Below are 19,010 nucleotides of genomic sequence, written 5' to 3' on the forward strand. Positions count from 1 at the left end.
ATCCAACCCCTCCTGCTCCCAGGACCCCCTGGACTCTACCCCCATCCAAGCCTCCCTGCTCCCTGTCTCCTGACCACCTCCGCCCCATCCCCGCCCCTGTCCTGTGACTGCCCCACAGGACCTCCTGCCCCTTATCCACCCCCGCCGCTCCCTTACCATGCCGCTCAGAGTGGCAGGACAGGCTTATTGGAAAGCATAGGAAGTGGGCGTGCGCTAGCCATGCTGCCTGTGCAGCAAGCTGAAGCTGCAGGGTAGGGGGGACAGCTGGGGAGGGGCCGGGGGCTAGCCTCCCTGGCTGGGAGCTCAGGAGCCAGGCAGGACGGTCCCACAGGCCGGATTTGGCCCGCAGCCCGTAGTTTTTCCACCTCTGGTTTATAGCATGATGGCTTGAAGTGGTGGATGGATGCTATTCATCCAAGGCTGTTCATCCTTTCTTCAGTCTCAGCGGATCAGATATGTTGGAGATGGATGCTGAAAGATCTTGTTATAGACTTCATTTAAAATTCATTCGCAGCAACAGGGAGCTAATTCTCCATTCAATGTTCTCAGGACACTATACTCGACTAAACATCCTATTAGGCAGAGAAGGAAATTGAACTGGGATCTCCCACACACTGGCTGAGTACCCTAACCACTGGGTTAAAGGTTGTAATAGAGGCCTATCCCCCCAGCTGTTTTGTGGGAAATTGCAAAAACAGCTTAGCCACCTAAGCTGTCTAACTCCAAGAAAGGGGAGATGGGTTTCCGGTTGTGGATTGCAAACAGAAGTAGGTGCCTCCCTATAGCCTGGATTTAGGTGCTGAAATCTGTGAGAGGAACAGGGCTTAGGACATACTTCTCTCATCACTATTTCCCATTGGCTAGCTTAGGTGGCCCCGCCTAGAGGCCTGGCTTTTGTGTATCCCATTCTTAGGTGCCTAACTCAGGCTTTGTGGATTCCAGTGATTTTTCTATGCATCTAAAAGTTAGGCATTGTGGCAAAGTCCCTTTGTAGATCCAAGTCTAAGTTCTCAAACTAAAAGTAACATGAGTTCAACAGATCTTAAAGCCGTTACTATTGAAGTGGTAGCTTAATTTAAAACAATATATGGTCTTTTCCTAAGAATGTCTTCATGTCATAAACTACATCATTATGGGAGAATATATCATAGACAAAATGTAGGGCTGGAAGGGACCCCAAGAAGCCATCAAGTCCAATCCCCTTTGCCACTGAAAGAATAAGTAAACCTAGACCATCCTTGACCGTGTTTGTCCAACTTGTTTTTAAAAGCTTCCAATAACAGGGACTCCACAATCTCCCTTGGAAGCCTCTTCCAGAGTTTAAATACCCTTACCATTAGAAAGTTTTTTCTAATATCTAACCAAAATCTCTCTTGCTGCAGATTAAGTGCATTACTTCTTGTCCTACCTTCAGTGGACTTGGAGAAAATTGATCATCGTCCTCTTTTAACAGCCCTTAACATATTGGAAGACAGTTATCAGGTCCCTCCTCAGTCTTCTTTTCTCAGGACTAAACATGCCCAATTTTTTTAACCTTTCCTCATAAATCAGATTTTCTAAAGCTTTTATCATTTTTATTGCTCTCCTCTGGACCCTTTCCAATTTGTCCATATGTGTGTTAAAAAAAAAAAAGCTATTTATATTTGAAACTACTAATGAATTAGTACAGTAGTACACTCCATAAATTGAAATATTACTGTCATTCTGCTGCAAGTGTGAAGGATTTTAGTTATAACAACTCAGCAGATGTAAATTATTACACAATTTACGCACTGCAGTTTCTTATTACTTAATTAGGTTAATTTTTTTCAACTCTACATCACTTTTGTCTGAATTGCTTTTATATGAGTTGGGTGCCTGGTTAATAAGGTGACTGATTTGTTCATTGGGAAATTTGTGGTAAGTTTCACTTGTTAATTCTAAGGTTCGTATTGTAAGAATCCAAATAGGTTTAATTCATTTCAATTAGCCTCTGTAGTAATCATTTGGAATAGAGAAAAAGCTATAAAAGTTAGCAAGATTTGAAGCTTAAAGCAGAGCATTTAAGTAGTAAAGAATACCAGGTATTTACAGATATTTCTTTTAGTAGTAGTGTATATAGTTAAACCTTCCACATTTAGCTTAGAAGGGCATCCTCCGCCCCCAGTCTTTGGACTTCAAATCCTGTGCCTCCTGTGGCAAGCCCATGCCGGTGGGCAACCAGCACTCCAGCTGTCTGAAGTGTCTCAGGGAGGATCACATTCGAGAGCATTGCCAGATCTACTGCCAGTTCAAGCCTCATATGAAAAAGGACAGGAATGTTAGGCTAAGTTCTATCCTGATGGAAGCCAGGCTCAGACCAGTATCAAAGCCAAGCTGGTCAGACATTGGTGTGGAGTGCTCCTCCAGTGGCACTGGTCTCTTGGCTCCATTCCCCTTCACCAGTGCTGAGGAAAAAACACAAGAAACAACGATCCAAGAGGGGACATTCCCCAGAATCGAGGAAGGACAAACATGGAGAGTGCAGCAGTGCGCAACCTGTGTCTGGCCACTCCTTTACCCCCACTCTGCTTGTGACACCATCGACTCCATCCTGCTTACAGGTGCCGCTGAGTCTGGTACAGGACCATCCACCGACACCAGGAGGTCATCATGGCACCAGCAGGATCTCAGTGCTGTCCACCCTGGAGACATTTGCAGTGGCCAGGGACCAAATGGCTCTCCTAGTACTGCCGACTCTGGCAGAGCAAGTTCTGGCACCGACGAGGTCATCGAGCAGAAGGGAGCATGTTGTCTTGAGCTCCTATCCAGCACTGAGTCCACTGGTACCAACCAGAGGGAAACTGACCCTGCTGATGTCAGCAAAGAATTTGTTGCTCCAGCACCGTTCCCTGGACCCTTGGCACTGGCTGACAGAGTTAAGGGGTTCCAGCCCCCTACAATCCCTCCAAACTGACTTGTCCTCAAGATCAGAGGTGAAGTCAGCACCCAATCAAGGGGCCAATACCAGTACCCAACCTATGTTTCATCAGATCCCGGTGCGTATCAGTCTACCCTTACCTCGACAACTGGCTGATCAAGAGCTGGTCGGAGGCCCATGTGAGAGCCAGCATCAGTCTGGTCCAAGCTACCTTCTGAGCCCTGGGCGTATTGATAAATGGGCAAGTCAACTCTCATCCCTGTCCAGAATCACGGGCCCTCCCTTTGAGCCACTGGCATCATGCCCTCTGTTGTGTCTCTCCTGGAATATTGCCTTCCTGATGGTGATTATCTCAGCCAGGAGGGGTATCAGAAATGAGGGCCCTTACGTCACAACCCCTGTATACAATGTTTTTTACGGACAAGGTTAAACTGTGCCCCCATCCAGCATTCCTCCCAAAGGTGGTCTCGCAGCTTCATAGTAATCAGGTTTTCTCCCCAAAACCACACACAAAATCGGAGGAGCAGCGTTTCCACACGCTGGATATTAGACATGCCCTGGCTTTCTACCTTGAGAGGACCAAGCTGTTTCGTAAATCCACACAGCTCTTTGTGGCAGTAGCAGCCAGAATGAAAGGCCTACTAGTTTCGGCCTGGAGAATTTCATCTTGGATCCCTTCCTGGTTTTGTATGTGCTATGAGCAGGTGGGTGTCCCGCTTCCTGCCATCTTGACTGTCCATTCAACGAGAGCTCAGGCTTCATCAGTGGTGTTTCTGGCCCAGGTCCCGATCCAAGACATCTGCAGAGCAGCGACATGGTCATCGATACATACCTTCTCCTCTCATTATGCCATCACCCAGCAAGCTAGAGATGATGCCAAGTTTGGTAGAGCAGTGTTACAATCTGTATGTCTCTGAACTCCGAGCCCACCTTGGGAGGCACCTAATGTGGAATGGACATGAGCAAGCACTCGAAGAAGAAAAAGCTATTACTAACCTTTCCATAACTGTTCTTCGAGATGTCTTGCTCATGTCCATTCCATGACCCACCCTCCTGCCCCTCTGCCAGAGTTAGCTGGGAGGAAAGAACTGAGAGGGTGTGGAGCCGTCTGGGCGCCTTACACTGGCACAGGAGCGCATGGCACCAGAGAGCACTAGAGCTAGCCCAGTGGATACCACTGAGAGAAAAATCTCAAGCAACTGTGCACGTGACGCATACACACCTAACGTGGAATGGACGTGAGCAACACATCTTGAAAAACAACAGTTACACAAAGAAAACGAGGAGTACTTGTGGCGCCTTAGAGACTAACAAATTTATTTGGGCATAAGCTTTCGTGGGCTAAAACCCACTTCATTGGATGCATGCAGTGGAAAATACAGTAGGAAGATAGATAGATATAATATATATGGAGAGAGAGATATACACACAGAGAACATGAAAAAATGTGTGTTGCCATACCAACTGTAACAAGACCAATTCCAGCGCATCATCAAGGATCTACAACCTATCCTGAAGGACAGTCCCTCACTCTTGCAGATCATGGGAGACAGACCAGTCCTCGCTTACAGACAGCCCCCCAACCTGAAGCAAATACTCACCAGCAACCACACAATAAAAACACTAGCCCAGGAACCTATCCTTGCAATAAAGCCCGTTGCCAACTCTGTCCACATATCTATTCAAGGGACACCATCGTAGGACCTAATCACATCAGCCACACCATAAGGGGCTCGTTCACCTGCACATCTACCAATGTGATATATGCCATCATGTACCAGCAATGCCCCCTGCCATGTACATTGGCCAAACCGGACAATCTCTACGCAAAAGAATAAATGGACGCAAATCAGACATCAAGAATTATAACGTTCAAAAACCAGTCGGAAAACACTTCAACCTCCCTGGTCACTCAATTTCAGACCTAAAAGTTGCAATTCTCCAACAACAAAAAACCTTCAAAAACAGACTCCAACGAGAAACTGCAGAATTGGAATTAATTTGCATACTGGACACCATTATATTAGGCTTGAATAAAGACTGGGAGTGGATGGGTTATTACACAAAGTAAAAGCTATTTCCCCATGCTAATTTTTTCCCCCTACTGTTACTCACGTCTTTTTGTCACTGTTTATTTGAAATGGGCCATCCTGATTATCACTACAAATGTTTTTTTCTCCTGCTGATGATAACCCACCTTTAATTAATTTGTCTTGTCATGAGTAGTATGGCAACACCCATTTTTTCATGTTCTCTGAGTATATATATCTTCCTATTGTATTTTCCACTGCATGCATCTGATGAAGTAGGTTTTAGCCCATGAAAGCTTATGCCCAAATTAATTTGTTAGTCTCTAAGGTGCCACAAGTACCCCTCGGTTTTTTTGCTGATACAGGCTACCACTCTGAAACCAGTTACACAAAGGTTAGTAACATTTTTTTTATCATTAGCAAATTTGCACCTCCTACTTTGTGATTTCAAATGGTAAATCACTTTGAGAATGTAAACAGCACATAAAAAAACTGATGTTTTGTATGATGAGTTAATAAGGAGAGGTCACTTATGAGTTCTTAATTTCACAATAGATTCGTTTTGCCTGAAAGCGCCGTATATTGTAATCACCTTATTAATAATTTATTACAGGCATAAATACCATCAGAAAGTTTGAGAACTATTTATGTAAAATATACAAGGTTCACTTTTTGTTCAGTTTTTTTTAAAGCTACATGTAAGACATTATGGTTGCACAGATAATTACTTAAGAGTCAGGAAATTAGTTAATTTTGTACATTCAACCTTTAGTTTGGATCACTGTCTCTTAGTGCAACTTACAAAGTGCACCTTTTAAGCAATTGAGGGTGGGTGTGCTCTCGCACAGGTAAAAATAAAATATTCTGTATATGATTTTATTTGAGAAATAGTTATGAGAGAATATAATTAGACTGTTGCAATGCATGTACACAAAGGGACCGAGTTCATACTGCATGTGCAAATTTCCTGATTCTTGGGTGCTTAAGCATTCAGCTTTAACTTTTTAAAAAAATATATTTTTAATAGAAATACCTGTGTTTTTAAAAATCATTCCAAGTTCTGGAAATATTCGGCTTGATTCCACTGTAATGTGCTATCAAATACAAGGTGTGCATTCAGTAGGGCCAGACTCCGTCCAAAACTTACCTTATTTACTGCATGTCTTATGTGTTGAAAACTTTGTGCTTGGCATGAAGAGTTTTCAAAACTGAAAAAATCTGTGCCAGGTGCATCAAGATTTACCTTTGTAAGCAGATGCACAATTTATATGAAGTGAGTATTCATTAGAGAGGTAAATTAGTATGTGTGAACTGTGCAGCCTGTCTTCCATACAAATATTTGTAGATCTCAATTGAAGAAAAAAATGCCATTGTTGTTAAAACTACTACCAGGCTTGGCAGAATTCTGTTTTTATTTTTTTATAATCTGATGGATAATGCTATCAGTGTTTATTTTTAAGCATTTTTCTATTTTTATTGATTTATAAATTTTCACAATTGTGGGAAATTATGGAGGGAAGTCAGACAATAATTAGTTAATGACAGGTTTCAGAGTAACAGCCGTGTTAGTCTGTATTCGCAAAAAGAAAAGGAGTACTTGTGGCACCTTAGAGACTAACCAATTTATTTGAGCATGAGCTTTCGTGAGCTACAGCTCACTTCATCGGATGCATGCTGTGGAAACTGCAGCAGACTTTATATACACAGAGAATATGAAAAAATACCTCCTCCCACCCCACTGTCCTGCTGGTAATAGCTTATCTAAAGTGATTATCAGGTGGGCCATTTCCAGCACAAATCCAGGTTTTCTCACCCTCCACCCCCCCACACAAATTCACTCTCCTGCTGGTGATAGCCCATCCAAAGTGACAACTCTTTACACAATGTGCATGATAATAAAGTTGGGCCATTTCCTGCACAAATCCAGGTTCTCTCATCCCCCTCCCAAAAACCACACACACAAACTCACTCTCCTGCTGATAATAGCTCATCCAAAGTGACCATTCTCCCTACAATGTGCATAATTAAGGTGGGCCATTTCCAGCACAAATCCAGGTTTTCTCACATCCTCCCCACCCCCATACACACACAAACTCACTCTCCTGCTGGTAATAGCTCATCCAAAGTGACCATTCTCCCTACAATGTGCATAATTAAGGTGGGCCATTTCCAGCACAAATCCAGGTTTTCTCACATCCTCCCCACCCCCATACACACACAAACTCACTCTCCTGCTGGTAATAGCTCATCCAAACTGACCACTCTCCAAGTTTAAATCCAAGTTAAACCAGAACATCGGGGGGGGGATAGGAAAAAACAAGAGGAAATAGGCTACCTTGCATAATGACTTAGCCGCTCCCAGTCTCTATTTAAGCCTAAATTAATAGTATCCAATTTGCAAATGAATTCCAATTCAGCAGTTTCTCGCTGGAGTCTGGATTTGAAGTTTTTTTGTTTTAAGATAGCGACCTTCATGTCTGTGATTGCGTGACCAGAGAGATTGAAGTGTTCTCCGACTGGTTTATGAATGTTATAATTCTTGACATCTGATTTGTGTCCATTTATTCTTTTACGTAGAGATTGTCCAGTTTGACCAATGTACATGGCAGAGGGGCATTGCTGGCACATGATGGCATATATCACATTGGTGGATGTGCAGGTGAACGAGCCTCTGATAGTGTGGCTGATGTTATTAGGCCCTGTGATGGTGTCCCCTGAATGGATATGTGGGCACAATTGGCAACGGGCTTTGTTGCAAGGATAAGTTCCTGGGTTAGTGGTTCTGTTGTGTGGTATGTGGTTGTTGGTGAGTATTTGCTTCAGGTTGCGGGGCTGTCTGTAGGCAAGGACTGGCCTGTCTCCCAAGATTTGTGAGAGTGTTGGGTCATCCTTTAGGATAGGTTGTAGATCCTTAATAATGCGTTGGAGGGGTTTTAGTTGGGGGCTGAAGGTGACGGCTAGTGGCGTTCTGTTATTTTCTTTGTTAGGCCTGTCCTGTAGTAGGTAACTTCTGGGAACTCTTCTGGCTCTATCAATCTGTTTCTTTACTTCTGCAGGTGGGTATTGTAGTTGTAAGAAAGCTTGACAGAGATCTTGTAGGTGTTTGTCTCTGTCTGAGGGGTTGGAGCAAATGCGGTTGTATCGCAGAGCTTGGCTGTAGACGATGGATCGTGTGGTGTGGTCAGGGTGAAAGCTGGAGGCATGCAGGTAGGAATAGCGGTCAGTAGGTTTCCGGTATAGGGTGGTGTTTATGTGACCATTGTTTATTAGCACTGTAGTGTCCAGGAAGTGGATCTCTTGTGTGGACTGGACCAGGCTGAGGTTGGTGGTGGGATGGAAATTGTTGAAATCATGGTGGAATTCCTCAAGGGCTTCTTTTCCATGGGTCCAGATGATGAAGATGTCATCAATATAGTGCAAGTAGAGTAGGGGCTTTAGGGGACGAGAGCTGAGGAAGCGTTGTTCTAAATCAGCCATAAAAATGTTGGCATACTGTGGGGCCATGCGGGTACCCATAGCAGTGCCACTGATCTGAAGGTATACATTGTCCCCAAATGTGAAATAGTTATGGGTAAGGACAAAGTCACAAAGTTCAGCCACCAGGTTAGCCGTGCCATTATCGGGGATAGTGTTCCTGACGGCTTGTAGTCCATCTTTGTGTGGAATGTTGGTGTAGAGGGCTTCTACATCCATAGTGGCCAGGATGGTGTTATCAAGAAGATCACCGATGGATTGAAGTTTCCTTAGGAAGTCAGTGGTGTCTCGAAGGTAGCTGGGAGTGCTGGTAGCGTAGGGCCTGAGGAGGGAGTCTACATAGCCAGACAATCCTGCTGTCAGGGTGCCAATGCCTGAGATGATGGGGTGCCCAGGATTTCCAGGTTTATGGATCTTGGGTAGTAGATAGAATATCCCAGGTCGGGGTTCCAGGGGTGTGTCTGTGCGGATTTGATCTTGAGCTTTTTCAGGAAGTTTCTTGAGCAAATGCTGTAGTTGCTTTTGGTAACTCTCAGTGGGATCATAGGGTAATGGCTTGTAGAAACTAGTGTTGGAGAGCTGCCGAGCAGCCTCTTGTTCATATTCCGACCTATTCATGATGACAACAGCACCTCCTTTGTCAGCCTTTTTGATTATGATGTCAGAGTTGTTTCTGAGGCTGTGGATCGCATTGTGTTCTGCACGGCTGAGGTTATGGGGCAAGTGATGCTGCTTTTCCACAATTTCAGCCCGTGCACGTCGGCGGAAGCACTCTATGGAGAAGTCCAGTCTGCTGTTTCGACCTTCAGGAGGAGTCCACCTAGAATCCCTCTTTCTGTAGTGTTGGTAGGGAGGTCTCTGTGGATTAGTATGTTGTTCAGAGTTTAAAGCTTGATAATTGTTAAAAAATAAATTGTCAACATCACATGTCAAAATATACACACTTAATATGCTTAAATCAAACTTCGATAAGTTCTCAAGCACCATTTTTCTTACTTTTCCTATCTGTACGTTTCTGTTATTATCTATGGAAGTATAATTTCGTCAGTTTGTGTGTGTGTACAGAGAAATCACTGGTTTACCAACATTTATCAATAAAAATCTAACCCTCTAAGCCTATAAATAACATGTAATCGTCATGTACGGGTTGGTTTTGAACGCCTCATAACTTTGCCAAAATCTAACCATTTTCATTGGAAAACTCAAAAACAATTCTTAGTAAAGTCTGTCTCCCTGCCAAATTTACTTTCTGCACTCACCCATTTTAGCTTTTAGAGCATGTCAGAAAGTTCACAAGATTTTTTTTATAATGGAGGAAAGTATACGTTTCACCCTTAGCGTAAATAGTTCACTCACTTTTTTGCACTGAAAACTTAAGAAGGCAAATATTTGAAACTTTTAAAACATTGAGCAACTCAAAACTAGAGAATAATATCACATACAGTATTTCTACTGGCTCATGAAACTTCATCTGAATGTTCCAGAAAAATCTAGAATACACTACAGTATAATCCTGATTTTCTGAAATCCTGTTATCTGAATCTCTGTGTTTTCTGAATCCCTTCCTTGTCTCCCATAGAGGACAGATGCAGAGGTTCAGATAATAGACAAGAGACCCCCAGCAATGGTGAGGCCACGCTGCTGCTGAATGGCTCCTGCGGCAACACACGGAGCCCGCTGCAGCTCCCCCACCATAGCCCTGCTCACTCACTCCTATGACCGCAGAGCTGCAGAGGGCTCCTTGTACTGATGCGGGACCGGTGACACCCTATCCCTGCTAGCCCAATGTGCAGGGAAGGCAGGGTCCTGGCAGAGTAAAGTAGTATCCTGGCCAAGCAGTATCCTTTCTGCCCCCCTAGGAGCACAACCCCACACACACACGCGCACGCGCAGGAGTGGCAGTGCAAGGAGCCTTCTGCAGTCCTGCTGTCATGGGAGTAAGTGACTGGGGACATGACATCAGAGTTGCAGAGGTCTTGCTGCGCTGCTGCTTCTGCCCTCTCTGTTATAAACTCCCAATTAGCCAAATAAAATCCAAGTCGTCCTTTCTATTCGGATAATCAGGTGTGTATACTGTATATCTGTACTCAAGCTCTGGCCCAGTCAAGATGATGATGAATGACAGAAGATTATTCATCCAAAAGTGAAAATCTGTACAATCAAAGGGTACTAGCATAGGGAAGAAGGAAGGCTCCTATCCACCCCACTCCCCTCCAAATCCAGCATAACTCATCTAACTAGATTTGTAGCCCCTGCACTCAAGGAGGTGCAAGGCTGCTTCCAAGATGCTCCATTCGGGAAGCACCAGCCTAAAAAAATTGCTGGGTGCAAGAACTAGAAGGAGCCAGATGTCAATCCTACTTGTCTTTGAGGATAAGGGTGGAGAGGAAATGCTTCTGGGTGCCTCTCCCTGGGAAGGAGTTGTTTTGCACATGCTCCCATTACAGGGGTATGTGTGTCTTAAAGGCACAGCTTCGCCCACAATATTCAGCAAGTGTGTATTAAATATATTATGAAAATAATCAAAACAATTGTTGATTTGGCACCTCTGAGCATGTTATTTAAATCGAGTTGATTTATTATAAATGTTGTTAAGCAAATTAGTTGTAAAATAAATTGTATTTAAAATGTAAATATTGAAAGGAAAATAATTTAAGCTTTTCACTTGTTGACAGATATGTGTGTGTGTATATGTGTGTATATAAATATATAAATGCAAACAGAAGATATCTTACAATATTTTAAATTTATCTAAATATGATTGACACATAACGCAAATCCCTTTCTCATGTGGGTAAACAATAAAAAGTAAACATCAAACACTGTTGTCACCAGTAGAAAAACCTCTAATGAACTATTTCTCATTGTTCAGGTGGACCCAGAGGTTTTTGCTGCTCTACCTCCTGAGCTGCAAGAGGAACTTAAAGATGCATATGATCAAAGGCAAAAGGAGTCAGAGAACATAATTTATCAGCAACCGATTAGCACCTTTGGTGAGTCATAAAAAATTTTTTTAAATGTACGTCAGTCTTGTATCTGGAGTATTCTAAGATTTGAAGGGACTTTCTGCAATCCTAAAGAAAACTGCAAAATACAACTAATGCATCTAAAAATACCACAGTCTAAGAACATTGTTACACATTTTGGCCCCAGTCCTGTTGTCCAATCCAGGTTTGTTGTTCTGGGGATAGGTTTAAGAATAAGTATGCTCTAAATTATGCCAGGGACTCTATTGTTTTTTGTATGGTCCCAGGATCAAGGCAGCATAAAAGTGACTTAAAGATCCTCTCTTCCCCTGTTCTTCCAAGGAGCATGGCTCTGTTATATTGGTTGATCTAGTCTTCTGACAATACAAAGGTAAAATAGTGGGTGGGTATAGGTATAGATTGAATGCATATGTGTGCCTAAAATCTGAGATAACCAAGAGCTGCTACAGGACTGTCACTTCTGTTCTACATTCCAACTATTTTGTTAGGGACTATTCTATCTGATCTCAAAGTGACTAGGTAGAACAAGCCAGCTTTCTCCAAAAAGTGTGCCCAAAGAAGCAAATTGGAGGACAAAGCAGAGTAGTCAAGACAGTCGTTTGTATCGTGAGAAGTGACTTTCACACTGTCACTGTTCCACTGTATCTTCAGTTGAATTACTGCCTTTGCTTTTCGCAGGCTGTCAGTTTTTGCCAAATTTAATATACCATTTTGCAAATACTTATGCATGTAATTTTGCTAGTCAGTTGACTTCATGGGACTAGTTACAAATGTGTTTGCAGAATGAGGCCCTAATTTAAGAGTCAACTTTGCATTTCCCATGACTTGAAGATAGAACTCACTGTTTAGTTTAAGCTGAATGTTCAGTTCAGTGCCTATTAGTGGATAGAGCACTGACTTGGACTCAGGAGACCTAGCTTCTGTCCCTGACTCTGCCTCTGGCCTGCTGGATGATTTTGGACAAGTCACTTCAGCTCTCTGTCCCACATTTCCCCCTTCTCTAAAACGAGGTTAATGGGTTTAAAAGGCATTTTGAGATCTGCTGATGAAAACTGCTACAAAATACTTAGTAGTATTTCCATTGCTTCTGTGGCATATGCCACCAAATGTTTTGGGTTTTATACAATTTCTTCCATGAGACATGCGTGTGTATACATTTCCAGTTAGAATTTGAGAGTAAAGACAAGGATCTAGAAGTTCAATTTTGAAAAATGCCTTTCCCAGCTTTTCATTTAGAGATTGGACACCTTCCCTTCTTTTGTCCGCTTCCCTTTTCTTGTGGTATGCTTTGCTCAAATCTCATGTAAAATCATCTGGACTGGGGTGAAATTCTGTCCCCATTAAAGTCAATAGCAGTTTTGCCATTGACTTTCAGTAGGGTCTGGATTACACCCCCCATCACCTTAAAATTGATCCAATATTCTGTGGGGATCAAGTAAAGTGACCAAAGCATCAGAGCGATGTTCTTCTGTCGCCCTGTTGGTGACCATTGGTTGGTCTGCTGCATTTTGCTCCAGTTGGAATTTTGTGTGTGTCTTTGGTTTCATTCCAAATTACACAGTACATTATAATAATCAGACTTGGAGTTCACAATTCATGGGTCATTGTAGATAGGTTTGAATCTAATGGGATGGGGTATAATTTGTTGGCTAGTCAAAGGTGGAAGAAGTTTTTTGCTGCTGTTTCTAGCTGGTGGGCATTATAAGTGTTCACGAGTTCTCTAGGTTGCATGCGGCTTTGAGAATAGTGAAGCAGTGTGCCTGACTAAAACTGCTATAGTGTTGACTGGATTTAGGTTCAACAGGTTATTCTCATTCAGGAACTAGAATGTTTGCTGTTAAAAAGAATATTAAGCTGGGTGTCATCCCCATGCACTAACTTAATTAAAATATCCTTTAAAAAGTTTTGTTGAAACATTGTCAGTGACTGGAATGACAGATACAAATAAGTTATCTTGTCTAAGAATAAAGCTCTTCATTTTTGTGTTTTATTTTGTTTATAATTTCCCGGAATTAATCTGTATTCATTATAAAAATTTTAAAATGGGTGAAAATCAGTGCAAAAAATTAAATTCACAGTTTTCTGGGTAAATATCGGGGTTAATATTGGGGAAATGGGAGGACAGAAAAAAGAAACAAATAGGGAAAAGTAAGGATAGTGAAGGTAAAAGCAATTTAATGCTGTGGTTCATTTAATGAACTGTGTTTAGCTGCTTAATACATAGGTTCAGTACTGCCTAGTGGCACTATCGGAGCCCCAAGATACTGTAACAAACAAAATTTAATGTGAATTAAATTGAACTCAAAACCACTACCACCTCTACTACATGTAATGTAGAGGATGTCTTAATATTACTATTTTCATGTACTTGAGTCGTTCAAAGTTAGGGTGAAAATCAGGAAAAAACAAATCATAACTTTCGTAAAACCTGGGGATTTTTTTGGTAAAAACCAAAAACAATGGGTCTTGTCTATGATAAATTGGATGATTGGTCTTAGATTTCACATAAGTGTTATGATTCTTGCTTTCAGTGAAAAAAATACTAGAAAGTTAATGGCCACTAATTATTCCTGCTTTTTCAGTATCAAAGAATCCTTTATTACAGTTGAAGCAAGCAACCGTGAAAACTAAGAAAAAAAACAGGAAAAAAAATCAAATCAGTCCAGTGAAAAAGATTCAAAGTCCTTTGAAAAACAAACTCTTGGATAGCCCTGCAAAAAACATGGTGGCTTCTTCCAGAAGCCCACAGAAGCTAATAGATGGTTTCTTAAATCAGGAAGGTACAGCCACTGGTAAATCTCAGGTAATTTTAACAAAACTAAAAGTTTTCAGTAAATTATCTTTTTATTTTAATGACTGTTCCTTAGAATCAGTCTTTAATCACAGTTGTTATTGTAGCTGCTTAATGTACTAAATAGGACTTGCGCTGCTTTTCTTGCCTCTTGTATTTGTTTTTCAAAGTATTAAGACTTGTTTTTCAGTATTTTTCTCAGAAAACATAGGTGTTACAAATTTGAAAATCAGTCTGACAAACATTGAAGCATATGAACAATATCAATTATTTTTTTTCTGAATAGGTGGAACCAGTTCCATCAACCTCAAATACTTCAGGCCCATCAGCTTTGCAGACAGCACAGTCTGGCTCAATTACATCACGGGTACCAAATCTAGCTGGAGCTGTTGAATTCAGTGATGTAAAGACCTTGCTCAAAGAATGGATTACGACTATTTCAGGTAAATTGTAATTCAGATCATTTGATTTTCAAATATTATACCCGTGGTGATTCTGCATACATCACAAGGAAAACCAAATGGGAAAAACTGAATTTTTTATACCATATCTTCTGTGTACTCCTGCTTCTCTTGCTGGTTTCTTTTCCAGTCGTCCTGATCTCTCTCTTCCTCACAACCTTGGGATAATTGGAGTACTTAGAAAATGGCATACAGAATATACTTATAAAGTTTGCGGTCAATACCAAGCTGGGAGGGGCTGCAAGTGCTTTGGAGGATAGGATTAAAATTCAAAATGATCTGGACAAACTGGAGAAATGGTCTGAAGTAAATAGGATGAATTCAGTAAGGACAAATGCAAAGTAGTCCATTTAGGAAGGAACAATTAGTTGCGCACACACAAAATAAGAAGTGACCGCCTAGGAAGGAGTAGTGCGGAAAGGGATCTGGGGGTCATAGTGGATCACAAGCCAAATACAGGTCAGCAGTGTAACACTATTGCAAAAAAAAGCGAACATCATTCTGGGATGTAGTAGCAGGAGTGTTGTAAGCAGGAGATGAGAAGTAATTCTTCCACTCTGTTCCGCGCTGATTAGGCCTCAACTGGAGTACAGTTCTGGGTGCCACATTTCAGGAAGGATGTGGACAAATGGCAGAAGGTCCAAAGAAGAGCAACAAAAATGATTAAAGGTCTGGAAAACATGGCCTATGAGGGAAAATTGGGTTTGTTTATCCTGGAAAAGAGAAGACTGAGATGGGACATGATAAGTTTTCAAGTATGTAAAAGATTGTTACAAGGAGGAGGAAGAAAAATGGTTTTTCTTAACCTCTGAGGGTAGGACAAGAAGCAATGGGCTTAAATTGCAGCAAGGGAAGTTTAGGTTGGACATTAGGAAAAACTTCTGGGCTGTCAGGGGGGTTAAGCACTGGAATAAATTTGCCTAGGGAGGTTGTGGAATCTCTATCATTGGAGATTTTTAAGAGCAAGTTAGACAAACACCTCTCAGGAATAGTCATAATACTTAGTCTTGCCACAAGTTCAGGGGACTGGACTAGATGACCTCTCGAGGTCCCTTTCAGTTATATGATTCTATGATACTTTCATTCTTTCTCACATCTATGCTTTTGCCAAACTTTATTGCATCTCTTTTTATAACATTTCTAAAAGCTACCCTTTTCTGTCCTATATCTTGTTCATGCCTTAGTACAAGCTAAATTACTGTAGCTAGTCTTCTTTCTGTCCAACATGTTGCAGCTACCAAAGTTAAAAGTAACAGAAGTGAAACCATCTTCTATAGAAAGCATTTTTATCAGAAAGGTGAACTGAAAGGTTTTTTAATAGATATATTAAAATTCTTTTATAAAATTACAGAAGAACAAAAGTATAAAACAATCGTTAAAACCTGAAGGCAGCATTGTACTTTAACATAATTTGAGACAATTATTGCCTCCTTGATGTCCTGAAAAATTAGAACTGCAGTTTTTTTGGTCTCTCTGATGTTGCAGGACATCACTGCCTTCATTACCAAAGTTTTGAAACAGCTATTCCATTATAAATGCATATGTCTGTTCCCTTTCTTTTAATAGCTTTGCTGTCACTTGTTCTTGCAGGAAAAAACCAAGTCTGCTGTCCAGATTTCTCAAGATCATGCAGTCCTTGCATATGCAAAACTTCAGATGACTTCAGTGGGAGATGTGGAAATGCAAGGGCTGCAAGATCAGACTCTGAAATATTAGTCACTGCAGAATTTCTTTGATTCCAAGTATACTTGAAGAAAAGTTCCCTACTGTATCTATATTTTCCTTACAGATCCCATGGAGGAAGACATTCTACAGGTTGTGAAGTATTGTACTGATCTGATAGAAGAAAAGGATTTGGAAAAGTTAGATCTGGTCATCAAGTACATGAAAAGGTAGCTTAATTTCATTCTCAACCTTAATAGTAGCTGTCAAGGTTCCTTCCCCACTCTGAACTCTAGGGTACAGATGTGGGGACCTGCATGAAAACCTCCTAAGCTTACTTTTACCAGCTTAGGTTAAAACTTCCCCAGGGTACAAATTAATTTTATCCTATGTCCTTGGAATATCCACTGCCACCACCAAACTCTAACTGGGTTTACTGGGAAACATAGTTTGGACACGTCTTTCCCCCCAAAATCCTCCCAACCCTTGCACCCCACTTCCTGGGAAAGGTTTGGTAAAAATCCTCACCAATTTGCATAGGGGACCACAGACCCAAACCCTTGGATCTGAGAACAATGAAAAAGCATTCAGTTTTCTTACAAGAAGACTTTTAATAGAAATAGAAGTAAAGGAATCACTTCTGTAAGATCAGGATGGTCGATACCTTACAGGGTAATTAGATTCAAAACACAGAGAATCCCTCTAGGCAAAACCTTAAGTTACAAAAAAGACACACAGACAGAAATAGTCATTCTATTCAGCACAGTTCCTTTCTCAGCCATTTAAAGAAATCATAATCTAACACATATCTAGCTAGATTACTTACTAAAAGTTCTAAGACTCCATTCCTGTTCTATCCCCAGCAAAAGCAGCATATAGACAGACACAGACCCTTTGTTTCTCTCCCTCCTCCCAGCTTTTTGAAAGTATCTTGTCTCCTCATTGGTCATTTTGGTCAGGTGCCAGCAAGGTTACCTTTAGCTTCTTAACCCTTTACAGGTGAGAGGATTTTTCCTCTGGCCAGGAGGGATTTTAAAGGGGTTTACCCTTCCCTTTATATTTATGACAGTAGCATTAGCTAAAAAGCGGAATGCTTTTCGAACAAAGGATGGACTTCTTTCTGAGTGATTGCACATGTCCGTTCCACTTCAGAGGTGTGCGTGCCCAGTGCACCAGAGTCCGAGACTTTTCCCTTAGTGGTATCTGTCGGGTGCCACATGTGCCCTCTGCTGCCTCATGCTGTTGCTTGTTAGTATAAAGGGCGGAGCCATCCCCAATCCTCCTCAGTTCCTTCTTATCACCCTTGTTTTGTAGTCATTGTATTAGCTTGTTTCTACAAGTATTGTCCTTTTCAATGTATATAGTTTGGTACTCTTATATATAGTTTGGTACTCATTCATAGTTAGGTTAGTGTATGTTACATTTCTTAGTTGTTTTGTACTTTGGTGAACTGTTGCTTCCTGATTCTTCTGGATGCTGATGTCTGGTACCAGGAAATGCCTCTGTCTCCGAGCTTTAAGCCTTGCACTGACTGCAGGAAATCCATGTTGGTGAGTGACCATCCTTCTCAGAGTTTAAAGTCCCTTGACAAGGGTCATGTCTGGGACAGGTGCAAGATCTTCAGGGACTTAAGCCCCAAAAAGTTTAGGGCAGTGAAGCTCTGTCGCCTTCTAGTAAAGGCTGCCCTGCATCTATCATTAGAGCCTTACCAAGCATATCTACTTCTGTCAGAAATGCCCTTCTGCACGTTGCAGAGTCTTGGCACAGCTATCCTTCCCTGGTACGGAGAAAAAAACATTGGCATAGTGCTGCAAAGGACTCATCCTCCAAGAGATCAAGGTCCCCGGCACAGTCAACCAGTAAACAAGCTGGGAAGTAGAGTAGAGTGCTGGAGAGGAGGTACTCACCTGTGCCAGTAGCATCTAAATTGGGATCATCAGCACTGGTGTCTGTGTCATTGCGATTGACTGATGCTGTAATACCAACCTCTTCAATGCAACAGCAGCAGCATAAGGAGAACCCCTCCATGTTGATGACATTGGAGGCATATACGGCAGCACGAGATCTCCTGTGTCTCTTGGTACTGGCCTCTCCAGTAGTATAGGAGACATCTTGTCCAGTACCAATAACCCCATAGACTGCATTGTACTTACTTGTAGATATAGGTCAGCTTTCAATACCGTTGACTGCTTTAGATCCTTCTGCACACTGTTGTCCAGTGCTATTTTGAGGTGAGCCCAGTATGCTTATCTCAATACTGTCATCTCTGGAATCTTGCCAGTGCTCTTCTGCACCTGGTTGGGTGACTCAGGCTCATTTTCAGAATTGGAAGTTGGCTAATGTGTGTCTATCTCGAGATAGGAGGCATTGCTCTCCGTCATCAAAATGTTTTCTAGCAGAGGTTCCATGTTCGTCAAGGGACATGGATCCTTGGTCCAGTGCCCTATCAGTGGCCGTATTGGAATCTGTGGAGATTTCCTTCCACACCCAGATCCTCCCTGCAAACCCTTCTTCCTCCAGATCTCCAAGTAGATTCCGGGGTAGTTCACATGAGGAGGCTCATGAAGTTACCCTGGGTGCCAAGTTGGGTGCCGAGCAAGAGTAAACTGCCTCAGCAAGACCTCCGTTGAAGGAGTTCCAGAAAGCTTCACTGCAGCTTGCTTTGTATTCCTCCTCCTCATCACCTGATGAGGTGGTGATATCTGG

General features: G+C 42.0%; 1 protein-coding gene across 5 annotated transcripts in view; it reads left to right on the plus strand.

Annotated features, from left to right (window-relative positions):
- REV1 (REV1 DNA directed polymerase) overlaps positions 1 to 19,010 on the plus strand; it is a 95,590-nt gene that overhangs the window by 68,320 nt on the left and 8,260 nt on the right. For all 5 annotated transcript variants that reach the window (XM_084616759.1, XM_084616758.1, XM_084616760.1 and 2 more), the window contains 4 exons: positions 11,276 to 11,396; positions 13,973 to 14,193; positions 14,468 to 14,624; positions 16,432 to 16,534. In XM_084616759.1, coding sequence (XP_084472885.1) covers positions 11,276 to 11,396; positions 13,973 to 14,193; positions 14,468 to 14,624; positions 16,432 to 16,534 — 602 coding nt within the window. The remainder of the gene's footprint in view (positions 1 to 11,275; positions 11,397 to 13,972; positions 14,194 to 14,467; positions 14,625 to 16,431; positions 16,535 to 19,010) is intronic.

This window comes from Lepidochelys olivacea (genome assembly GCF_965140295.1).
Source record: "Lepidochelys olivacea isolate rLepOli2 genome assembly, chromosome: 1".
NCBI classification, from domain to species: domain Eukaryota; kingdom Metazoa; phylum Chordata; order Testudines; family Cheloniidae; genus Lepidochelys; species Lepidochelys olivacea.